A 21774-nucleotide genomic window follows, 5' to 3' on the forward strand; every position below is an offset into this window, starting at 1 on the left:
CATAAAAAGAAAAAGGAATGAATAGTAAATGGTTAGCACAACAGGAAAGACATCGAAAAGGGAACAGAGAAAAATGAAATTGAAGAGAAAGAACTAAAAGGCTTAACATAAAACTGTTAAAACCTGTGGCATAGGAGGAAATTAAAAAAAAAAAAACACAAACAATCCTTTCAAAGTAAAAAACAGAAGGAATGCAAAAGTAGAATAAATGACCAGAAAATAAGTGAATGGTAAATGTGTTGAAAAAAAACTTTTTCAAGTACTCAAAATATAATCACAGGAGTTTATTTTATTTTAAAATACAATATTTACTGTATTTTAGATGAGGGTTAAGCTGCAGCATTTATGTTACACTATAGAACAGCATGTGCAAGACGTATCTGACACATGCACAACCTAAAGCAATAAGTGATTGGTACTTGGCTGTACAAGGTGTATGCTAAATGGAAATGACTGTTTACGAACAAAACCGTAGCAAAATATGCTATGTTTAGTATTTTAAATCTCCTAATACCGCTAATAATAAACATTCCAGAGCAAAAGCAGTGGGAAAACTATGTAAAATTTTAAAATTAGGGTATATAAAATTGATGCTTTTCTGTAATGCGCTTAAGGTCTGTAGTCTGAACCCTCTGCTTTCAAAAGATAATGTGCGAGGGGTAACTGCCGTTCAGACTTCTCAGTGTATAATGTACTTAGGTGTCAATACTGCCTATATAATGTGCTTGAGGTTCCAATGTAGTGGCCTACTGCAATGGGTGGCCTGCTGCTATGATACTCCTTAAAATCTAATCTTTAAAAATAAAATTGAAAGTGGTGGGAATTAAAGGGTGTGGCCTACAAAGGTCAGTGTGGTCTAATTTTACTGCCGTCTAAACCCCCTTCACCGGCGGCGCCCCCCCCAAAGAAAAAAACATTCCTGCCGCCTATGACTAATAATTGAGACAATCAGGCAATGAAAAGGTTCTACAAGTCATTACATCACATTTTGAACATCTTTAGCACAGGTGCTTGTAAACTAGAGTACTCTACTGTGTAAAACATGGGAAGACTAAAAGCATGCCAGATCACGTGAATAACAAAAATGGCACGACTGGGTGCAGCCCACATTTGCAGCCCATATTCTATGTCTTATTTTGGATAAAACAAGACACAGGTGCCGTTTTTCTTCACCATGTTATATACATATACACACACAATTTCTTTGTTTTCCATTAGGCAAATCCATAGCGAAAATAGGTACATTCAGGTTGTCTCTCTTTAGTAAACAGAATGTCACCATTGCTTTAGCAGACTTATAATAACACAAATTACTACTTTTTCAGTCAATGTTTAGAAAATAAATCTTACCAAGATTTATAAAAGAAATTCTCTTTAGCTGTTTCATCTCTTTAACTGATAATGCAACTTTAAAGGTCTTACTACAACCTAAAGAAAGCAAAAAAAGATTAGACTGCATGAGAAAACCCTTAATGCTTTGGAGACTGATAAAGTGCATCAATAACTAGTTCAGATGTCAACTAACAAAACATTTTCATGAGCTACCCTGATTTAACCCTTACCTGGTCACCGACATTAACAATGTGTTTTAATGTGTTTAAAAAACTATATTCAATAAAAATCATGCACTAATTACCATGTTCATTTTACAAAATTTCGCAGTTTATAAAAGTTTGAACATATTTCTGTGTTTTTTTTAGTTATTACAGTTTTGCTAATGAAGGTGAATTGCCCTTTAAGCTGTGAATCTAACTTTTCCCACAGGACCTGTTATCTTATATTGTTACAATTACTTATTTGCTTATCTATATTGCTTATCTAGATACATTTGAATTGTTACAAATATATCTAATCTTCTGTTGTGGCTGTTCTGGGCTCTCTGCCAAAAGCAAATTAAGTTAGAAACTTTGTTTTTTTTCTGGCTGTTCAGTGCAGAGAAAAACAGGACTTTCCAGTACAAATGAGGGACTGCAGGTTGAACTGTCAAAAGAGGGACTGTCCCTCTAAAAATGGGACAGTTGGGAGGCATGTCATTGTGATGATGAAAATGTATCAGGCAATGCAGATACATTGAGTTATAAGTGAATTTTATTTTAATCTTGTAAGTAGAACTCATTTTATGGAATTCATTTCTTAAACACATTACACTAGGGGAGGGAACCCTTCTTTTTTGTTTGAATTTTGTTCTGCATAATTGTGGTTTTAAAATGTTTCTTTTTTGCTAATTACATATGGATCAGCTTTTAACTCACAGTATCCTCAATAAATTTCCTATATGGTTTTGTAAACTATTCAACCAGTAAGCACCACCTACTATTGGTATGTTACTGGTAAAATGTGATAAACATAACTGGTAATTCAAAGGTTGCTTGATGGTTCAGAACCAGTAGAATAAGACAAATACAGTATAGTGAATATCAGAAAAAAAACATACCTACAGCATGAATAAGAATTATTCATATAGCGAGCTAAGGCACACTTAGAAAATGCATTAGAATAGAAGCTCCTCTCGCACTCCCTGGCCTACGTGTTGATTGCCCAGTGCACGGAGACTAAGGGATCAGCACCCTCCAACTGCAAGTAGGTAAGAAATCACTGGCACTCAAAGGGGGGAGTGCCAGTGATTTCTTACCTACACTTAGAAAATGCAGCATATAGTATTCTACAATAGACGGGACAGAGAAATTAACTAGAATGAATTTGTCAAGGCACAAACAAAATGCATGAACATTCAATAACAATATACTATTATTACCTCTGTGTAAAAAGACAACCATGTATTTCACCTCCTTTGCATCTTTGAAAGGCTGGAGATAAAACAAGCATAGGCCTCCTAGAATGCAATCAAATTTACTGAAATTACTGAATATAATGAGCTATTCTCCATTTATTACAGCATTGGCTCTTAAATATTATTAACAAAAGGCTAAAAAGGTAGCTAACAGGTAGTTAAAATTATACTAACTTAAAGGAGACATATTGTGCAAAGAACAAGAATGTGCCAGTGCATTATACTCTTTTAAATATAGAGGGATTGAGCTTAAACAAAAAGTAGTGTCTCTGGCAGTTATATAACATTTCTGCAAAAACCCTACTGGTCCCGCCCAAGTGTTCCACTTCCTGATGCCTCCTTTCCCAGGCTGTGCAGGGACCCAGCGGCACTCTGCATACTGCACTGTAGGATAGGAACCAACTAGAAGCTAGGCTGACCTGATGGGGAACTGAAGCCTGTCTTTGTTTGTGCGACTGCAGGGGACGGTTAGGACATGACCACACCTCATTTGAAACACGGATAGGGACTGTAGCAGATCTATAGCAGAGCTCCAATAAAGGGGTCACTTTTAAAGACAACATTAAGTTTTGGTCAAAAGTAAAACCAGTACCATATATTATTAATTACTGCCTACATGACAGGACCAGATTTGAAGAAAGGCAACAAAGGCCCCGGCCTAGGGCAGCAGGATTTTAGGGGTGGTATTCCGCCCAGCCACATCCACATTGGTTGCGAAGCACTGGGGATATGTAGGAGAATTGAATGTTTTTTTAAATTCCCACACACCAATCCCCAGTGCTTTGGACCACTGAGTGGTGGCAGGCCTAGGGGCACCCACTATGTAAACCTGGCCCTGTACAAGATTGGAGTGTTTTTTTCAAATATGTCTCCTTTAAGGACATCTTCATTAAACATACAATTTATAGTCAGTGGAAACTAAAGACTTAAAAGGAACACACGCACACACTATTTTTAAAAGATCACCCTCATGTTATATCTTTCCTTTCCTTCTCTTAATTCATCCTCATAATAGAGGTGCTGTAATTCTAAATAATAAATATGGCTTAAACTAAAATAGTTTAAAATAGCATTGGTGCTTCACATAGATCCTATATGATCTGCCTTAAAATGAGTAGTGGGAGTTATCTTAAATGGTCTTTTCCCAGAAGGAAAGTATGATGTGAGTAGAAAAACACAGCTCTGCCCTCACACCCTGAAAAGATGAACTGAAATAGCATTTCAGATCTGCCTAGCTGCTAAGCTGTCCACTAGATGGGAACTGGCTGACATCATATAGTGCACAGTGCCAAGTGCTGGCAGGTCTCTTACATGGCCTACGACAGCAGCCATCTGGAAATGGCAGGCTGGTGTTAGCAATGGGGGAAATATTTGTAAAGCAGTATGAGAGGCAATTTACTGACACTAAAGTAGACCATTTCTCAAATGCAAACTTGCAGTCAGGGCCCTGATTTTGAATCATTTATGAATAAACTAGCTATGTGGAAGTACATTTAAATCAGGCCACCTAAATCTGTTAAGATACCATAGAAGTCAATAGGAAGTGTATCCCCAGAATTTTTCAAGAAGAAAACCACCTTTTTTTTAATCCACACAGAGTTACAATCCACGATTGTGCAAATGGCTTGAAAATGCATGGTAAACTGTTCCTAATTTGGAAAACCGGGCAGGCAGTTTTGACCCGGGCAGTTCTTAAAAAAAAACAAAAAAACGGGCTGTCCGGATCAGGACTGGTGAGTTGGCAACCCTAGGCTTGGTACAAATAAGATCAATGTTGGACATATTTTCATAGCCTCTTTCTTGTGTGTATTATTAAAAAAAAGTGGATATCTTTGTTATTGGTGTCCTTTGGTCCCTATGCATAGTAATGGATGGAGCCACCATCTGCCAACATTTCTAGAATTGCAAGGGAAAGAATAATATTTTCATTTGAAGATAGAGACATCTGTGGTTTTGTGATTAGATATTTTCTTTAATAGCAATACTAACTATTAATCACAAAATTACTGACATAAACCCACTAAATTTGTGAAATATATTTCTGTAAAGAAAGCCCTTCACTTCCTCAAATGGAGAAAGATACTACTTCCTGCAGGGGGCGAGTTCATGCATAGGATCCATTATTTGGAAACCTGTTATGCAGAAAGCTCCAAATTACAGGAAGGTCATCTACCAAAGCTTTCATTTTAAGTAAATAATTACATTTTTTTTTAAATTATTTCCTTTTTCTCTGTAGTAATAAAACGGAACATTGTACTTGATCCCAACTAAGATATAGTTAATCCGTATTTGAGGCAAAACAATCATTTTGGGTTTATTTAAGGTTTAAATTATACCATTAACATTCTGAATAGCAGATCTATTTTCTGGAGCCTATAAAACCATGCTCAATATAATATGCAAAATAAAAATTTTTTTTTTACAAAATACCTGTTTTATCTGTAAACACCTGTAAGTTTACAGATGTAGAACTTCCTTGCTCTTTCACTTCATTAGGGTCATATCCCAAATTGATCAAACTGAAAATAAGACATGATATTAAATATTAGTACTACAATGAGCTGCTAATTTCCCAGCAAGGACATAAGTATGTGGCATAATCCATTCTAATTCATTGTCCATTTGGCTATGTTTCAAAATACCCCTCCCGATAAAAGTTTACATGGCTTCTTTAATCGCCATTATATTTGTATAAATGCATATTTGGCAGAAATTTAAAATAAACTCTACTTTTTATATCAGTATTACAGACTTTCGTCATTCATACCAAATTATATTTCAAGACAATAAAGATGGCCATGCAAAGTGATACTGTCTGCTTAGTCACTAGAATATTAATGGTTCAGTATCGTTGCTATTTCCCCTGTATCAGTGAAGTAATTCGGTTTTATTTTTAATATCCGACATTTAACTCAGGTGCCAATTAATCAAAAATTGAGTTTTAGTTTTTTTGATGATTCAAGAAAAAACTTGAACGCAAATATACTTGAGAATACTTTTCAGAACTTCAAAATGGTCTGTATTTATTAATGAAAAAAACCTTGAAAGGAAAAGCTGGCGAGGTTGAATAGAAGTCAATGGGAATAGTCTCTAACAACTTTATTTATTTCCCCAGTTCATTAAAACATGCATGGTTTTTAGCCCCATTAAAATGAATAGAATAATGTGATTCTTGCTGGTGTGCAACTTATTTTCTAAAGAAAAACACACAAAGGAATATTTTGATGTATGTTTTTTTTTCTAAGATAGCATCTAAGAGAAACACTTGCTGGCATTTTTGTCACTTTTTTTTCCTCAACATGAAAACTGATTGACAGGCCCCATATTCTGGTCAGTATTATTGCTAACACCCAGTTTTGAGGTTTGGCCTGGCGTTGACTAATGATTGAGTTCTTCTTAGCTCTTAATCTGCCTTACTGTATGTACTCCCAATGACTTTGTCATCTCTCTTGCTGTTTAATAAAAATATAAAGATATATACTGTAAAATATATGGAAAGGTATGCTTTTAACATAATATGAGTTTTCTCAAACACATCATTTCAGTACTAAATGAATATCCTGATTTAGTATAATAAATAATGAACATACATATTTTATGAAAAAAAATGCATTTCTCTTCCTTTACCAGCCTCTATAAAATAACAACACTATACTAATTTAAAGGAACAGTTCAGTGTAAAAATACAAACTGGGTAAATAGATAGGCTAAAATAAAACACGTTTCTAATATAGTTAGTTAGACAAAAATGGCTGGAATGACTGGATGTCTAACATAACACAACTGCTTTTCAGCTCTCTAACTCTGAGTTAGTCAGCGATTTTAAGGGGGGCCACATGGGACATAACTGTTCAAAGAATTTGCAATTGATCCTCAGCATGTATGTCAGATTCAAAAGCAAACAGTTATGACCCATGTGGTCCCCTCTCAAGACTGCCTGGTAAACAATCAGTGGAAACCAAGAGAGCTGCAAAGCAGATAGCAATGTTCGGTTAGATATCCAGTCACTCCAGCCTTTATAGATTACATTTTTCTCTAACAATATTGAAAACATTTTTCAATATAGGCACAGCCTATTTACCCAGTTATTATTGTTATATTGAACAATTCCTTTAAGTATGACAGTCCCTTGTGAATCCGTTGTGAAGGTATTTGTACAGAGTAAGTCACAGCACCAGTTAGAAAAAAGTGGGACATGTTTTACAAAGCAATGGATACATTTGTATTTTTTTATGTGAGGATTTAGATTTTATGTGCATAAGAACTTATAAATATGTTTTGCCTGCACTTGAATTATATTTTAAAAAATTATATTTTAATTAGTCACACAAAGTGATGCCTTCTGGAATCAGAAGGTATTTACTTGTCTCATGCCATACACACAGCACTGCCTAAATACCAAAAATGAGAGTTTTGACTCTCCGATAAGGCATCATAGGCGGAGACATGCAAATCACTCCTTTGTGTCCCTTTGGCCAACTATGCAACCCGAACCGCTGGTTTATAGCACAGATACAGCCTAGTGGTTCAGAGCCATATATCCAAACTTGCAGACAGCCTGCTTCGAACTCATCAGTGCAAGATATTGGAACATGGCTTCTGAGAGGTAGGACTTGGAGAGTTGCAAAATGGGGAGCCAAATCTGATTAGGGTGAGAAGGGCTGAAAGGAGCCATAAAGCCCTTAGCTAGCAATTATATGCAAAGTGATGCTGTCTGGAATCAGAAGGTATTTACTTGTCTCATGCCATACACACAGCACTGCCTAGATGCCAAAAATGGGCGGAGACATGCAAACCACTCCTTTGTGTCACACACAAACTCTAAATATATTAAATTTATTTATGCAAAAAAACTGCCTTAATCTTTGTTCTCACTCAATTATTCAGAAACGTAACTGTACTAAAACTAAACTAGAATAATTTAAAGACACCTGTGTTTGACATTACCAAATTTACTGCTATAGTCAGTTATAAACCACTTACCGTATTGCTTGGTTAGTAAAAATTAACTCAAGAGAAACTTCAAACTAAAAAACATAAAAACATCATGTTAGATTTTGGGCAGCCCAGAAATTATTATATTTGGTAATTAGAAGCAAACAAATTAAAATATTATGAACTGTGACTATACTTTTGACAGGACATTTATATGGTGAAAGAAAGCATGATTACGTACAATTATTTTGAAATGATCTTCATGATAAAACTGGATACAATGCAGGACACAACTTGAATGCTGAAATAAAAGGGGAAAAAAATAATATACCTTACTAGTAATATATATTATAATATACATAAAATTTCCTGTGTTTTCACCTGCCAGGCCAAAATATATAAAGGCAGGAAGGAGCCTATGATTAAGGGATACATTCCCAAAACGCGTTAGGTTTCTAACAGCAGCAACCCTAATAAACCCCATTCCAGAAGTGCTGTCTGCCTGTCTAAGTTATATGTACCTACAGTGGGGACACTGTCAACTGAGCACCTGGAGGAGGGGAGGTTCGGTGAGCTGAAGCGGTCTTTATTTTTGTCTTAAAGGCAGGAAGGATGCTTACACACAAAGCTTACTGGATCAGCAGGAATAAATCAAAGGGTAAACAAAGTCCAGAGTCATGCTTGACAGCGCTATATAAATAAATGATGATGATGCAAGGTCCAAGGACTTGCCAAGCCTTGGTTCAGAAAACAGAATAGGTTCTCGGTGAATCAGGTTCAGGGTTGCCTACACAGCAGGGTGACTAGCAGGTATGTGCACCTAGGAACTGGCAAAGTAAGAAACCAGGTCAGGGTTTATAGAAGGGATCTCTGCTGGAAGGTCATTGGAATTAGCTGCACCTGATAATTAATGCAGAGCTGATGGGTGTAATTCACAGAACTGGAGATCCTCTATTGTCCTAACCTAAGCCATGAGTCCACCTGCAAACAAATGTGGCATGAGCTTCAAATGTTAAAAAAAAAGGGAATACTTCTCTCTCCTGCTGTAAAGTTCTTCCACCTGTTCCTTCTCATTTTCCTCATTTGAGGCTCACTGCATTAGGCTCTTTTATCCCGTATCACTTTGTATTGCTGTGGTATATGGACCTCCTGGACCAACCTCTTTGCTGTTTGGCTTCTTTATGTACTTTCATCTGACACCCCATCCATTATATTAGGTGACTTTAATATTCCCGTGTATGCTGGTGGAGATTTGGGTGGCCAAGCAGCAAGGAATAGCAAAATACTACAGATAATAAAAACATATTAGGAAATATACCCACCTTAGGAATGATGTAAAAAAGTCTCTGATCTAACATATCCCACTGAACCCATACAAAATCTTCTGCTATTCTGTCCCTTGGAAGCTGGTTGGACTTTTTAATAACCTGCAAGATAAAATAAAGAACGGATATTCAGAGGGTGAGTTTTGTGTTTGGGGGAGACTAATTAGAGACATGCTCTACAATGATTACTTTATAGTATCCAGGGCCATTAATAATACCCTAGAACACCTGACAAGATAAAATACAGTGCCAGTAACAGTGCCAGTAACATAAATAAAATAAAAGGCAGGCTGCTAATTCCATACATAATATACCCCAGTGTAACTACAGTGTTAATGTCATGTTGAATAACCCCAGTACACAAGGTAGGAAGTTATTTGGTGATGATTTGGGGAGGCTTAGCCATCACAAACCTTCATTAAATTGGTTGTGAAACCACAGTTTTCCCATGATGCTCATAGAAACATAAAACATGAAAAGGTCTTCCACATATAAAAATAAATCACAGTTCTTATGGCATTATGTAGTTGTGACACTATTACCTTCCACCCGCATTTCAGGTACAATAATACGTACCACACTATTGTCACCTTCAACCGTAAGTATTATATGGAACTGTTCAATATCTGCTCAAATTAATGAGAAAGGAAAAAAAAAATCAGTTTACAAAATTAACACAACAATTTCATGTAAACATTTCATTTCTGCATTGTTTGGGGCTTGCATAGAAATGGGATATGAGCTGGGTATATATATATATATATATATATATATATATATATATATATATATATATATATATATATATATATGAGCGATATGACCAGCACACAATTCAATACCAGAATATAGGGTTGTCAAAAGCTGTAATTGAATTATTTGGAATTATATAAATATAGAAACAATAATTATTTCTTTAAATACAAATTCATATTGCATATATCCAGCTACAATTTATAGAGATTCTTGTATGATTTGAAATACATTATGTGACTGTAATGAAGAAAGGTCTGTGTATAAAATTTATTGAAGTAAAAAAAAACATCAGTTAAAATTTTAAAATCTTGAATTTTTGAATTTTTATGGCCAAAACTCTGAAATTTGTTAAAATTCGATTAGAGTTTTTTTGAAAAATGTAAATTTGATTTTAAATTTAATTTTGATTTCGATTTATCATACACTGGCCCTTTAAGAACTTGAATGCTACTATTTGCCACCTTAAACCTGCCAAATTGCTGTTTTAGCCTATGGAAGACATCCTGGGATCAATTTGTAGTTGTTTGCAGCATTCCTGACATTCAATTCAAATTTTCTCGTCGTTCCTATTTACCCGAGTTTAAAAAATTCTAATTTTATAATAAATTTTGATTAGTCGCTTTACAAGTTTATGGGAGTTTTAAACAACTCACATGAATACGAAATTCGACCCTTGATAAATTTGCCCCTACCGGATATTTTCATTACTTTCTTTTTTTGGTGTTACTGTTACTTTAAGAGCCCTTCCATGCCCAATTCTAGTATGTCAGCTGTCTACTCTCTCAGTTCTGTTACCAACTCAGTAAAATCTATGCTGTCCTGTACAAATGTATAATTAGGAGATTTAGCTGCTTACCAATGTACCCCCAAATAATAAGTATACAAGTATAGGACCCATTACCCAGATTTCTCGGGACCTGGAGTTTTCCAGATAACGGATCTTTCTGTATCCTGGATCTTCATAACATAAGTCTACAAAATATCGTTTAAACTTTAAATAAACCCAATAGACTGGGTTTGCTTCCAATAAGGATTAATTATATCTTAGTTGGGATCAAGCACAAGGTACAGTTTTATTATTACAGATAAAAAGGAAATCATTTTTAAAAATCTGGATTATTTTGATAAAATGGAGTGTATGGAAGACGGCCTTTCCGTAATTCGGAGCATTCTGGATAACGGGTTTCCTGATAACGGATCCCATACCTGTACTTTCTTTTACTAGGAGGCAGAGGGATTCTAATAGAGGGATCTATTAGAGTTAAATTGTTATACATGTTTTTCTGATCATTATAAGATTCAACAACACAATCATGAGGAGAACAGTAATATAACATATACACAGACATCTGTTGTCTACAACAGAGGATTGTATTAAATGAAAATAATGAAGAAGTCAAGAACCATACTCACACTTCTCTTTTGAAACCAGCAAAAGATGACTTTCAGGAAATGGACAAACCTCTTCAGTTGGATATAAGAACTAAAGACAATTACAAAAGCAACCTTTAGTCGTTATCTAAAAAAATAACAAATATGACTCTTGTACAACTTTCTTTTCAGCCATACTCCATTGTCCCATTCATGGGACTTAAATAATAAACTTTTTTTTAAATTATATTAAGTCCAAAAAGTGTTCCATTTCATGGTTGAAACAGGACCATTGCATTTGACAAACATGGAGTGCGCCCTAAGATAAAATGAGTCATCATAGAGGTACACATCATATAATCAAGAAGCTGCCTGAGTGCCAGTAAAAGTAGAAAATGTAAGCTAAATGTACGAATATACAAGCAACATATATACAGTAAAGGAGCAAACAATTATAGAGTATCCATACTACATACCTAAAGGGAATGTTGAAAAAGCATAATAGTATAAAACATTATTCTACTTGGAGATCCTTATTAGATCCTAATCCTGTCAATCACATTAGCCAATAATACCAAAAAGTAGTAAACATGAATTGGCAACCACCCAACCATAAAGGGGATCTATCACTAAAATGAAAATTTAATACATTTAATAAAATGTAATAGTCATCTCACTTAAATTACAATTTTCTAAATACAATCAATTAAAAATAATGTACCTTTCAAGGTAACCTACAGTATCTCACTCTCACAAATTAATTGACTTTCAGGTTAAGTCTAGTGCCTGCAAATATTGGGGCTTATTTATCAAAGAGTGAAGTTAGAGATCACCATAGTCCACTAGTGTGAAATTCCGCCACTCTCCTTCATTTTTATGGCATTTTTAAATGAATATTCATCAAAGGGTGAACTTTCACTTTGACCCATTGATAAATACTGTTATAAAAATCCCATAAAAAAGGATTGGAGAGTGGCGTAATTTCACACTAGTGGACTATGGTGATCTCTTAATTCACTCTTTGATAAATATGCCCCATAGTGTATGTGTTCAGTGAGGCAATGTAGCATACATGACACCATCTAATACTTGTTAGTGGCATGTGCCCATGCCCAGGCAGTGTGATTGCCAAATGGGACTTTCAATCAGTTAACAATTATGTAGAGAGAATTACTACAGAATTAACAGTGATGTGCTTACCTGTACTCTAATGTCACAGTCTACAGCTTTTAGAACTCTGACATTGTTGATTGGTTTGATTTCAATTAGTAATGCCAAGTATTTGGAAACTGTAAAAAAAATTAAAAAAATAAAAATGCTGATCACAGCTTTTCCTATATTTTTAAGTTATTAACTTGCATATGGGAAACCTGTGTGGATGTGAACTAGGTACATTTTTTGAGAGAACTGAATATGCTACTACACAAGCACATGCACAATTTTGACAAACCCAGTGATTGTAATAGCTTACCTGATACCCTGGGCCAGTGATCCTGCTAGGGGAAAACCGCACTGGTCTGGGGTATTTCTGTAGAAGTTCTTTGGCACAATCTTTTTTTCTTTTTCTCTCTTCTTTTTTTCCGGACTTGGGCAAGCGCATGCGCACAAGAGTGAAAAAGCTTTTTGTTTCCAAGTTCAACTTCACTCTAGTGCACATGCACCTGCCTGTGACAGAACAAAAAGAAGACTGAAGAATCTGAAACAGACAACGACAAAAACCTCCTGCAGAAATACCTTGGGGCTATGCAGTTCTTAGCAAACAGGGGCACTGACCAAAGGTATGAGGCAAGCAATTTTCACCACTGCGGGGTGCCAAAAATTTAGTTCTCCTTTAATAAGGCACCTTTTCTCTACACGAAGGTTAACGGCAACTGATGTGTTTTGACCACTTTTGCCGTTTTTCCTCTTTGTACAATCAAAACAAATCAGCAGTCCACCGAGTAGCCCTCTACATAATTAGCTGCTCCTTATCTGCAAGTCTAACTGGCTAAAGCTGGGAGAAGAAGGTGGCCTGTTTATATACAGGGCTTCTCAGTGGACTGCTGATTTGTTTTGATTGTGCTTACAAACAAGCAGAACGTGATTTTACTTTCAGTTTGTAAATGTGCCTGTTTAGTACAAGAAATATCAACACACACATATTTTCAAATGTAATCATTATTAGCCAGAACAAGTTGTTAAAGTGCCTGATCCTAAACTAGCCATACTAATGTTGATGGCTGACTGTGAGTAAGTCATACTGCAAATTCTTTAATGCAACTGATCAGTCCACAATTTTGATCTGTGCCATGGTGCATGTTCACACTTACGATTGGATTGAAGATCCTAGGCAGGAAAACATAAAGGGCTGTTGTAGAAACTAAACACCAGTCAAGTTCACGTTACAGGAGTTAGATCTGTATTAGATATGAGTATAGAAGTGGCTGTACCGTGCTTAGTTATACGATGATTTTTGACTGTGAGTTCCGCTAAAGTTTTCATCATTTCACATGATCACTTAGCTGAGTAGTGATCATGTCAAGTTATATGTTGTAATTGGTATATATAAAAATTAGTGGTGAGCACAACTTTCCCTTGTTTGTTAAAGTTATATGTTGTCTGGCAACAACTGCAAGAGTTGAGGTGATCTTGTCATTTATAAACAATAGTTACCTGTAGTTCTAATTTTGATTTCTACTGCTCAATATAAGACAAAATTTAATACAGTTTTCAGTTCATCAGGACATCAAATATCTCTCTAATTCCAAGCTTCTGTAGCTCTAAAAAAACAACTCTTTGGTCAAAACTTTGTGCTATCATCATGTTACTGGAATACCAAAGAATTCAATTTGCACAAATAAGCAAAAGAACAAAACATGCACACAGTGTATATACAATACCTGTTCTAAGTGGCTCATATTGAGCTTCTTTGATTGAATTATAGTAACTTAATGCTAAAATAAAATAAAACACAGGATTATTATTTGAAATTAAGTAGACCAGAATAGGCTGAAATCATTTAAATCAATTTATAGGCTATAGAGTGAAGGATGATAAATACTTACAGTAAATAAAATGCACAAACATTGCCCAGGTCAAAAAACCCATAGCAAGCCATTGGATGCTTACTTTTAAACAACTAACATTGTTTTTATTACAGAACTTGTTGTGTACTAGACAGCAGAACATTTTATCTAGGCATATACTATTACCAAAAATCAATAACAATGTAATTATTCAAAATTGTGTTACACTTATGTGGCCAAAATTTTGATGCAATTCAAATACAATGTGCTGTTGCTCTGTGCTGGTAAAACTGGTGTATTTTCTTCGTAAACACTACTATATTTTATATACATATGCTGATGTGTAGCCATAGCAGAAATCATTCAAGTTGAATAGGGCTAAACAGTTCAGGTTTTTGTACAGTCATCCAAACCCACTGTTTCATAAAGGCATCTAAACCCATTGTATTCTGCAGAGCTTATTTGCTATCTGCAATGTAACATGTACAATGTAATGCTGTGGCATGAAAAGATCTTTGTGTTCATTTATGATACAATGCTGTAAATATGCTAAAATGCAGCATATTTTGGTCCCATAGTGTGACTAAAAGCCCACAAACTCTCACTTCAAGACATTTGGAGCTCATTTATCAACACTGGCCTAATTTGCCCATTGGCAGTTACCCATAGCAACCAATCAGTAAATAGCTTTTTAAAGCCAGCTGCAAGAAGAACAATGAATGCAACAGTCTGATTGGTTTCCATGGGTTATTGTCCAGTGTTGATAAATGACCCCCACTATATGCATTTTATGAGAGCAGAAAGTAGCAAGGCCATTATATACATACATACATACGGTTATTGTGACATAAGTTTAAATACACTGTGGTCTTTAATGTGAACGTGAAGCTAATAGTAGTTAATTGCCCTAATAAAATTAAATAAAATATAATTAAGTAATATAAATATATATTTATTTAAAACATTCAGTGGGTTTGAAGTTTTTCTGGAAGCAGTATCTGCCTATCCCTTTCTATTCTCTGCACTGCTGAGTTAGGCTATTGAACCAATGTAGTTGGAAAAATGACTCATGAGGAAGCATCTCTTGGTTGGAGGTGAGCCGTGTTCTTATACATTGTTTCTGATACATTACATTGTTACAAAGTTACATTGTTAAATGTAAAAAAGTTGAAAAAAGACAAAGTTCATCAAGTTCAACCCCCTCCAAATGAAAACCTAGCATCCATAAACACTGACCCCTCCATACTTTCACATAAATGATATATACCCATACCTATACTAACTCTAGAGTTTAGTATCACAATAGCCTTTGATATTATGTCTGTCCAAGAAATCAACCAAGCCATTCTTAAAGGCATTATATGAATCAGCCATCACAACATCACCTGGCAGTGCATTCCACAACCTCACTGTCCTGACTGTGAAGAACCCCCTACGTTGCTTCAAATGAAAGATCTTTTCTTCTAGTCTGAAGGGGTGGCCTCTGGTATGGTGATCCACTTTATGGGTAAAAAGGTCCCCTGCTATTTGTATATAATGTCCTCTAATGTACTTCTAAAGTGTAATCATGTCCCCTCAAAAGCGTTTTTTTTTTCCAGAGAAAACAACCCCAACCTTCACAGTCTACCCTTATAATTTAAGTCTTCGATCCCTCTAACCAATTTAGTTGCACTTAGTCTCTGCACTCTCTCCAGCTCATTTATAACCCTCTTAAGGACTGGAGTCCAAAACTGCACTGCATACTCCAGGTGCGGCCTTACCAGGGACCCATAAGGAGGCATAATTATGTTTTCATCCCCTTTTTTATGCAAGACAGAACTTTATTTGCTTTAGTAGCCACAGAATGATACTGCCCAGAATTAGACAGCGTGTTATCTACCAAACTCCCAACACACTGCCATTTAGGGGCATATTTATCAAGGGTCGAATTTCAAAATTGAAAAAACTTCAAAATTCAAAGAGACCAACTGAAATTAAGTCAAAGTTTTTTTGGTCAAATAGGTCCGTTTGCAATCGAATAGGTCCGTATTTGGCCAAATTCAAATCAATCGTACGAATCGAGGGAGTATCGCAATCGATCGAAATCGATTCGAAGTTTTTCCCAAAAAAAACTTTTGATTTTTTCAAAGTCCACCAATTTACTTCAACTAGGTTCTAGGAGGTCCCCCATATGCTAAAACAGCAATTCAGCAGGTTTGCTATGGCGAGTGGTCGAAGTTGAATTTTTAAAGAGACAGTACATCATAAATTTCGATATTCAAATTTTCGAATTTTTTTCAAATTCAAATCGAATTTGAACTATTCCCTAGTTGAAGTACACAAAAAAAGCTCAACTTCAAATTTTTTCATTCGAAAATTCACCTTAACTTTTGATAAATATGCCCCTTAGTGTATAACTTGCATTTATATAATTTTATTAACATTGAACCTCATTTTCGAGTTTGCTGCCCAGTTTTCCAACTTAGACAAGTCACTCTGAAGTGGCAGCATCCTGCATGGAACCTATAGTCCTAAACAATTTTGTATTGTTTTAAGGCTCAGAACCAGCAGTGGAGAAATGATTGACAAATACTGCTTTCAACTGCAATTACCAATAACTTTAAAACCAAACGAGTAAAAATGTAATCAACATATATTGGAACATTGCGTTTAAAAAATATGAAAATAAAACAACTGAAATATTCCATTGGGGTAAATCCTGTGTTCTACATTTACATAGGTATGTTAATGCATAATGTTCACCTAGTGATGGGTGAAAAAAGCTGTATATGTGAAAAATAATTGTAGATAAAAACCATGGTGAATTGTGCCTATGTCTGTTTTGGTCACTTTAACATTTCTCTCTTCTAACTATAGTCTTTTGACAGTAAAAGAATAAGATCTGCACTGCACAGGTTATTTCATCAAATAATATACTCACCAAGCAGACTTTTTTCATAGTTCACTGAACAGCTTATAATAAGTAGATCTTTGTCAAATGAATAAAGCATCTGTTGAAATTTTAGGTTTATTAAAAAATAAAAATCATACTATATTTTATAACAGAATACAAACATATAGTATGGAATAAGAAGATTATGTAAAAAGTATGCATGGATGTTTAATAAGAGTTTTTGAATGGTGAAGATCGGCCAACTACGTCAAAGCCAGTCCTACATATTATACATATTTTGCAGGGACTGTTTTTATGCAACTTGCTTGATATCAAAGTTTAATCTCCCAAATGGTTGCCCTTTGTTTGGCCACCTCTGAGATCTGACTATAGCTGGAAATGATAGGGGCTGCATCATAGATGTTTGTTTGTTTATTTATCATAGCTATCCTGTGCACAGTCCTATGATACTTTTCATTCACCAACATCTGGTGTGCATCCAGCTTTCTTTTTAATTTAAGTTTATATCAAAAGTCATAGAGTAGTTCAAGGACTATAATAACCCCCCCCCCTTGGAGTTTGCAGATTACTCCCTATTTATACCTGGCAAACTAGTCAATGTGGCTGTTGGGCATATATTATCAATATTATGTATTTATAAAAAGCTAACATATTCCGCAGCATTGTACAATAAACATTAAACATACAGAAACACACACAAAAACCACCAATAACCAATAGAATAGATGAAGAGTAGATTAATCTGCCCCTACATGTTTCTTTTGCATAAGCATATGGCCCCATCACCAGCCTAAAATGCTCTTTAAATATGGCAGCTAGCACTGCGGAGACAGGCAAAGAACATATAGAGGGATTAAAACTAATATAAGTTAAAATATTGAAATTATCTTTTACCTCATTTTGTCTTAAATCAGGATCATACAAACCAATGTTGGTAAAACCATCAGCACCCTACAAAATATAGAAAAAATAAACAACTCATGATGACACTTGTAGTAAAAAAAAAAAAAAATAGATTGGTCTGTAACAAACTACTAATCAAAACAGAAGAGTGCAGTGTATCTGGGGAGGGTATTCTGTAAGCAGTGTGGGGTCATGATAAAGTGACCTTCAAGACACATTATAAACACTTTGATAATGCCTCAAAGGCTGTGCTGTGATGTTGTGTATAAGGAGTTTAACCCCATCATCTGTATTTCAGAATGGCAACAATAGAAATGACTGTGGTCATCTAGGAAGTCACAAAACTCTTTGATCTTCTGAAGTTTTTTGAGTCACAGGACTAACAGGTCACAGCATTCTCAAAGGGTTTTGTGCTTTTTTTATTTTTGCCAGTGTAATGTGGCAAAAATAAAAACTATAATTAGATGCTAACTAATGAACAATGATTAATATGATAATAGTAGATGAAACACCTATAACACCAGTTTCTTGCCTGACAGCAACGTATTCATTGTACTGCTACAAATGCATATAAACTTAAAAATTCTAAATATAAGTCACCTTCCAAGTAAATAGAACTCTTCCATTTCGCTCAACATTCACTATCCGGAGAGTCCTTGAGTTCCCCTTTGCAATTTCTGAAACAAAATGTTTTAGTGAAAATAACAATGAAAAACCTGGGAAGCAAATGCTGTTTTGGCTAAATGAAATCTAATAAACTGTCATTAGAAACAAAACTCTTAGGGACAGACTTATCAAAATTCAAGATTAGTGCTCGCCCACTTTCTTTTCATTCCTTTGCGATTTTTAAAATCATATTTATCTGTAGGTAAAAGTTAGAGTCCACTATTTGGCAAATATGATTCCAAAAATACCATAGGAATAAATAGAAACTGGGTTAGATTTTCTGTGATGAGCTCTTATCTCACATGTTGATACATCTCCGTCTTAGTTCCCTGAAATAAATTTAAGTTGCTATTAACTATAGAAAATCCACATTCAGTCCATACCTCCAATTATTATGTGATTTTCTGCAAGGGACCCCTCCTAGTCACCTCTGAGAAGAATATTTGATGGGACCTGAAATAGGGACCCCCTTATACAGTTGCTGGGTCCATTCCTGACCACATTTCTATGCAACTGAACTAATTTATGTGCAACAAAATTCTACACAGTATACAAAATCCAAGCATTGCAATTTATTGCAGACTGTGAAAATAGTCTGAAAAGGGACCATAGCAGGCTAAAACTATCATATAGGTGAGCTTTACTAAATCATTGTATAAAGAAAAAAAAACAGCACTGCTATATACCAACAGCATATGAATGTTGGCAGAGGCCCTGAGGTTCTATAGCCCACCAAAGCTTAGAATTTATTCGTGGTGTATTTTTCGTTACCCAGAAAAACAGAATCAAAACATGCAACGTCACACTGCTGGCTTCTGCAGTGTTTCAAGGGAATCCCCTGAAAGCTATTTTGGGAAGCAGCAGAGATAGTTTGGGGTGATTGTGCTCTCTGCTTTTGGATGATAAAAACACAACAGCCAAAATGACTGAGAATCAGTCGAATGGTATTGAGAGTAGTGGTATTTATGCAAAGTTAACATCACTTCATCATACATCAGCCCAACCTCACTATGTAACAGATGACAGGACACAAACATAGCAACACCACAGCAAGTGTACTTGTGACTAATTAGAGTGAACGAGAAGATAACTACTGCATAATATAAATAAACTGAGATAAATATTGGACAGATGTCCTTAGCCCAAGCCCAGTATTGGACAGATGTCCTTAGCCAGGCACATATAAAAGCACCCATAACACTTCTAATGGGGGGATACAAAAGATATAAAATGCAGACATAGACATATCAGAAACCCTACAGCATTTATTTTCAGGAGTCAGGAAGGACATAATTATGCTATAAACTAGCAATATATTTTACCACTGAAATAGAAAAACAAAAACACAAATAGCAAATGTTTTCATTCTTTATTTCATATCATTTTGAATGCATGCATTCGGAGAAATGATTGGCTCTTAAAACATGTTGACCTATATTTTAAATTATGGTATGGAGAAGATTCCCTACAGCAGCAATTTTACAAACAACATTTGTTTAATAGTGCTTGTGTTCACTTAGCCTGAAGCAAATCTTAAAATAAAACAAAACACAAAAAGCACTAAGCAGTAAAATGACCTTTATTTTGGGTTTTAAAAAAAAGGAAACATTTTTTTCAACATCCCAGTTATGGCGGTCCAGAAGAAAGGAACTGAAAACACTTTTTGGCATATCAAAGAGACACAATGTTTTAACACACTGCTGTCCAAATTATATGAGATTCAAAGAGGTAGATGGAGCTCTTTAGGAGTCCTCCACAAAATGTCCAAAAAATTATATACCATAAGAAAATGCATTTCTAAGCAACTTTCTAATGTACATTAAGTTCTCAAATGGTCAATTAATTGTAAATGTAGTTGCATTTAAAAGCAAAATATGTTTACCCCTTTCAGTCCTCTGGGTCTGACTCTTAAAACAAAGTAACATTTTAATGAGTTCAGTGAATAAGTCTTATGCCAAACATACTTTGTGCATATTGTTTTAATAATGTATATTTTTGTGATTTCTTGAGCTAAGAAGGGCAAACAGGGAAGCTGAACCTACTCCTGGTTTGGTCCTTGTAAAGCAGATAATTAAGTACACAGTATACAACCCCTTTGCCTTTTTTTGTTTTTTTAGCAGCACTCCATTATGCAGGGGGATATTTGGTCTAGTGTTGTACGGGCTGGCCCAAACCCGCAGTTTGTAGCACCAGCTGTAGAACAGTTTGTGATCTGTTTAGTTCAAGATATACCAAAAAAAACATAATTCTATAAATTTATAGACAAGAAGTATGCTCAGCACAAGTCCTATTTCAAAGACAAATGCTCAGCACAGGCCCGGTTTATTTAACTTCAGTGTTTGAGGGGTTGGGGAACTCACACCTAAGAAAAGATATATACAGTCATATGATTTCCTATGTTGAAATTCATGTGTCAATCTGTTAAAACAGGTATGTCTGTGTAAAAAAAACATTTATATCAATTTCTGAAGGTTTAGATCGTTATAGTGCAACCTTTCTAAATATAAATGTCAAAATAGGGTATATTTCCCCTTTAACAGCAATTACAAATATCTTTAATGGAGAAAGCACATAAGACGCTTTGTCAGTATTTTGCTACCTTTGAACTACTATAGTACGGTAGTACTAGTGTAAACTATATACATTATAGCTATTAATCAACAAATGTTAATCTATTCCCTTAATTTGGAATGGAGTGAAGCATGCAAGAAAAAAAAACCATAATCTGATTGTAAAAGAGAAGACAATGTCTTCCAAGTAAATGTGACTAAAAATCTAATAACTATTAAGCTTACATTGCAGCATGATGAGACATACCAGCCTTACTCATTTTAATTTGCACATGTTTGCTAGTGTTTACCTTTTACTTGTGCTAAATTTTGTTCAAACTGTTAGAGCCGTGTGAGCCAAAGAAGATCCTGTACTGTAAATGAGCCCACCCATGGTGGCACAAATGACATTGTGGTAATATGCTGCACTGCATGTTTTCTTTAAAGAAGAGTTACATTACTGTGTAGAAAAAGATCTTTATAAAAACAAAAAGGTGTTTATAGCTCCTTTCCATTCATATTTTATCTAAATGAAATAAGATAGATATGCAAGTATGTTATGTCTCTCAAACACATTAAA

The 21774-nt window shown here is 35.1% G+C and overlaps 1 protein-coding gene across 1 annotated transcript in view; it reads right to left on the reverse strand.

Annotated features, from left to right (window-relative positions):
* Positions 1 to 21774, reverse strand: part of gsap.L (gamma-secretase activating protein L homeolog) — a 52307-nt gene that overhangs the window by 27263 nt on the left and 3270 nt on the right. The window contains exons 2-14 of the mRNA XM_018252688.2: positions 18580 to 18656; positions 17971 to 18027; positions 17104 to 17173; positions 14058 to 14111; positions 12379 to 12467; positions 11221 to 11290; positions 9628 to 9677; positions 9049 to 9153; positions 7968 to 8027; positions 7775 to 7818; positions 5222 to 5310; positions 2756 to 2833; positions 1351 to 1428 (exon numbers count right to left, since the gene is read on the reverse strand). Of these exons, the coding sequence (XP_018108177.1) occupies positions 1351 to 1428; positions 2756 to 2833; positions 5222 to 5310; positions 7775 to 7818; positions 7968 to 8027; positions 9049 to 9153; positions 9628 to 9677; positions 11221 to 11290; positions 12379 to 12467; positions 14058 to 14111; positions 17104 to 17173; positions 17971 to 18027; positions 18580 to 18656 (921 nt within the window). The remainder of the gene's footprint in view (positions 1 to 1350; positions 1429 to 2755; positions 2834 to 5221; positions 5311 to 7774; positions 7819 to 7967; positions 8028 to 9048; positions 9154 to 9627; positions 9678 to 11220; positions 11291 to 12378; positions 12468 to 14057; positions 14112 to 17103; positions 17174 to 17970; positions 18028 to 18579; positions 18657 to 21774) is intronic.

The sequence above is a fragment of the Xenopus laevis genome, chromosome 3L (assembly GCF_017654675.1).
Source record: "Xenopus laevis strain J_2021 chromosome 3L, Xenopus_laevis_v10.1, whole genome shotgun sequence".
In the NCBI taxonomy this organism is placed as follows: domain Eukaryota; kingdom Metazoa; phylum Chordata; class Amphibia; order Anura; family Pipidae; genus Xenopus; species Xenopus laevis.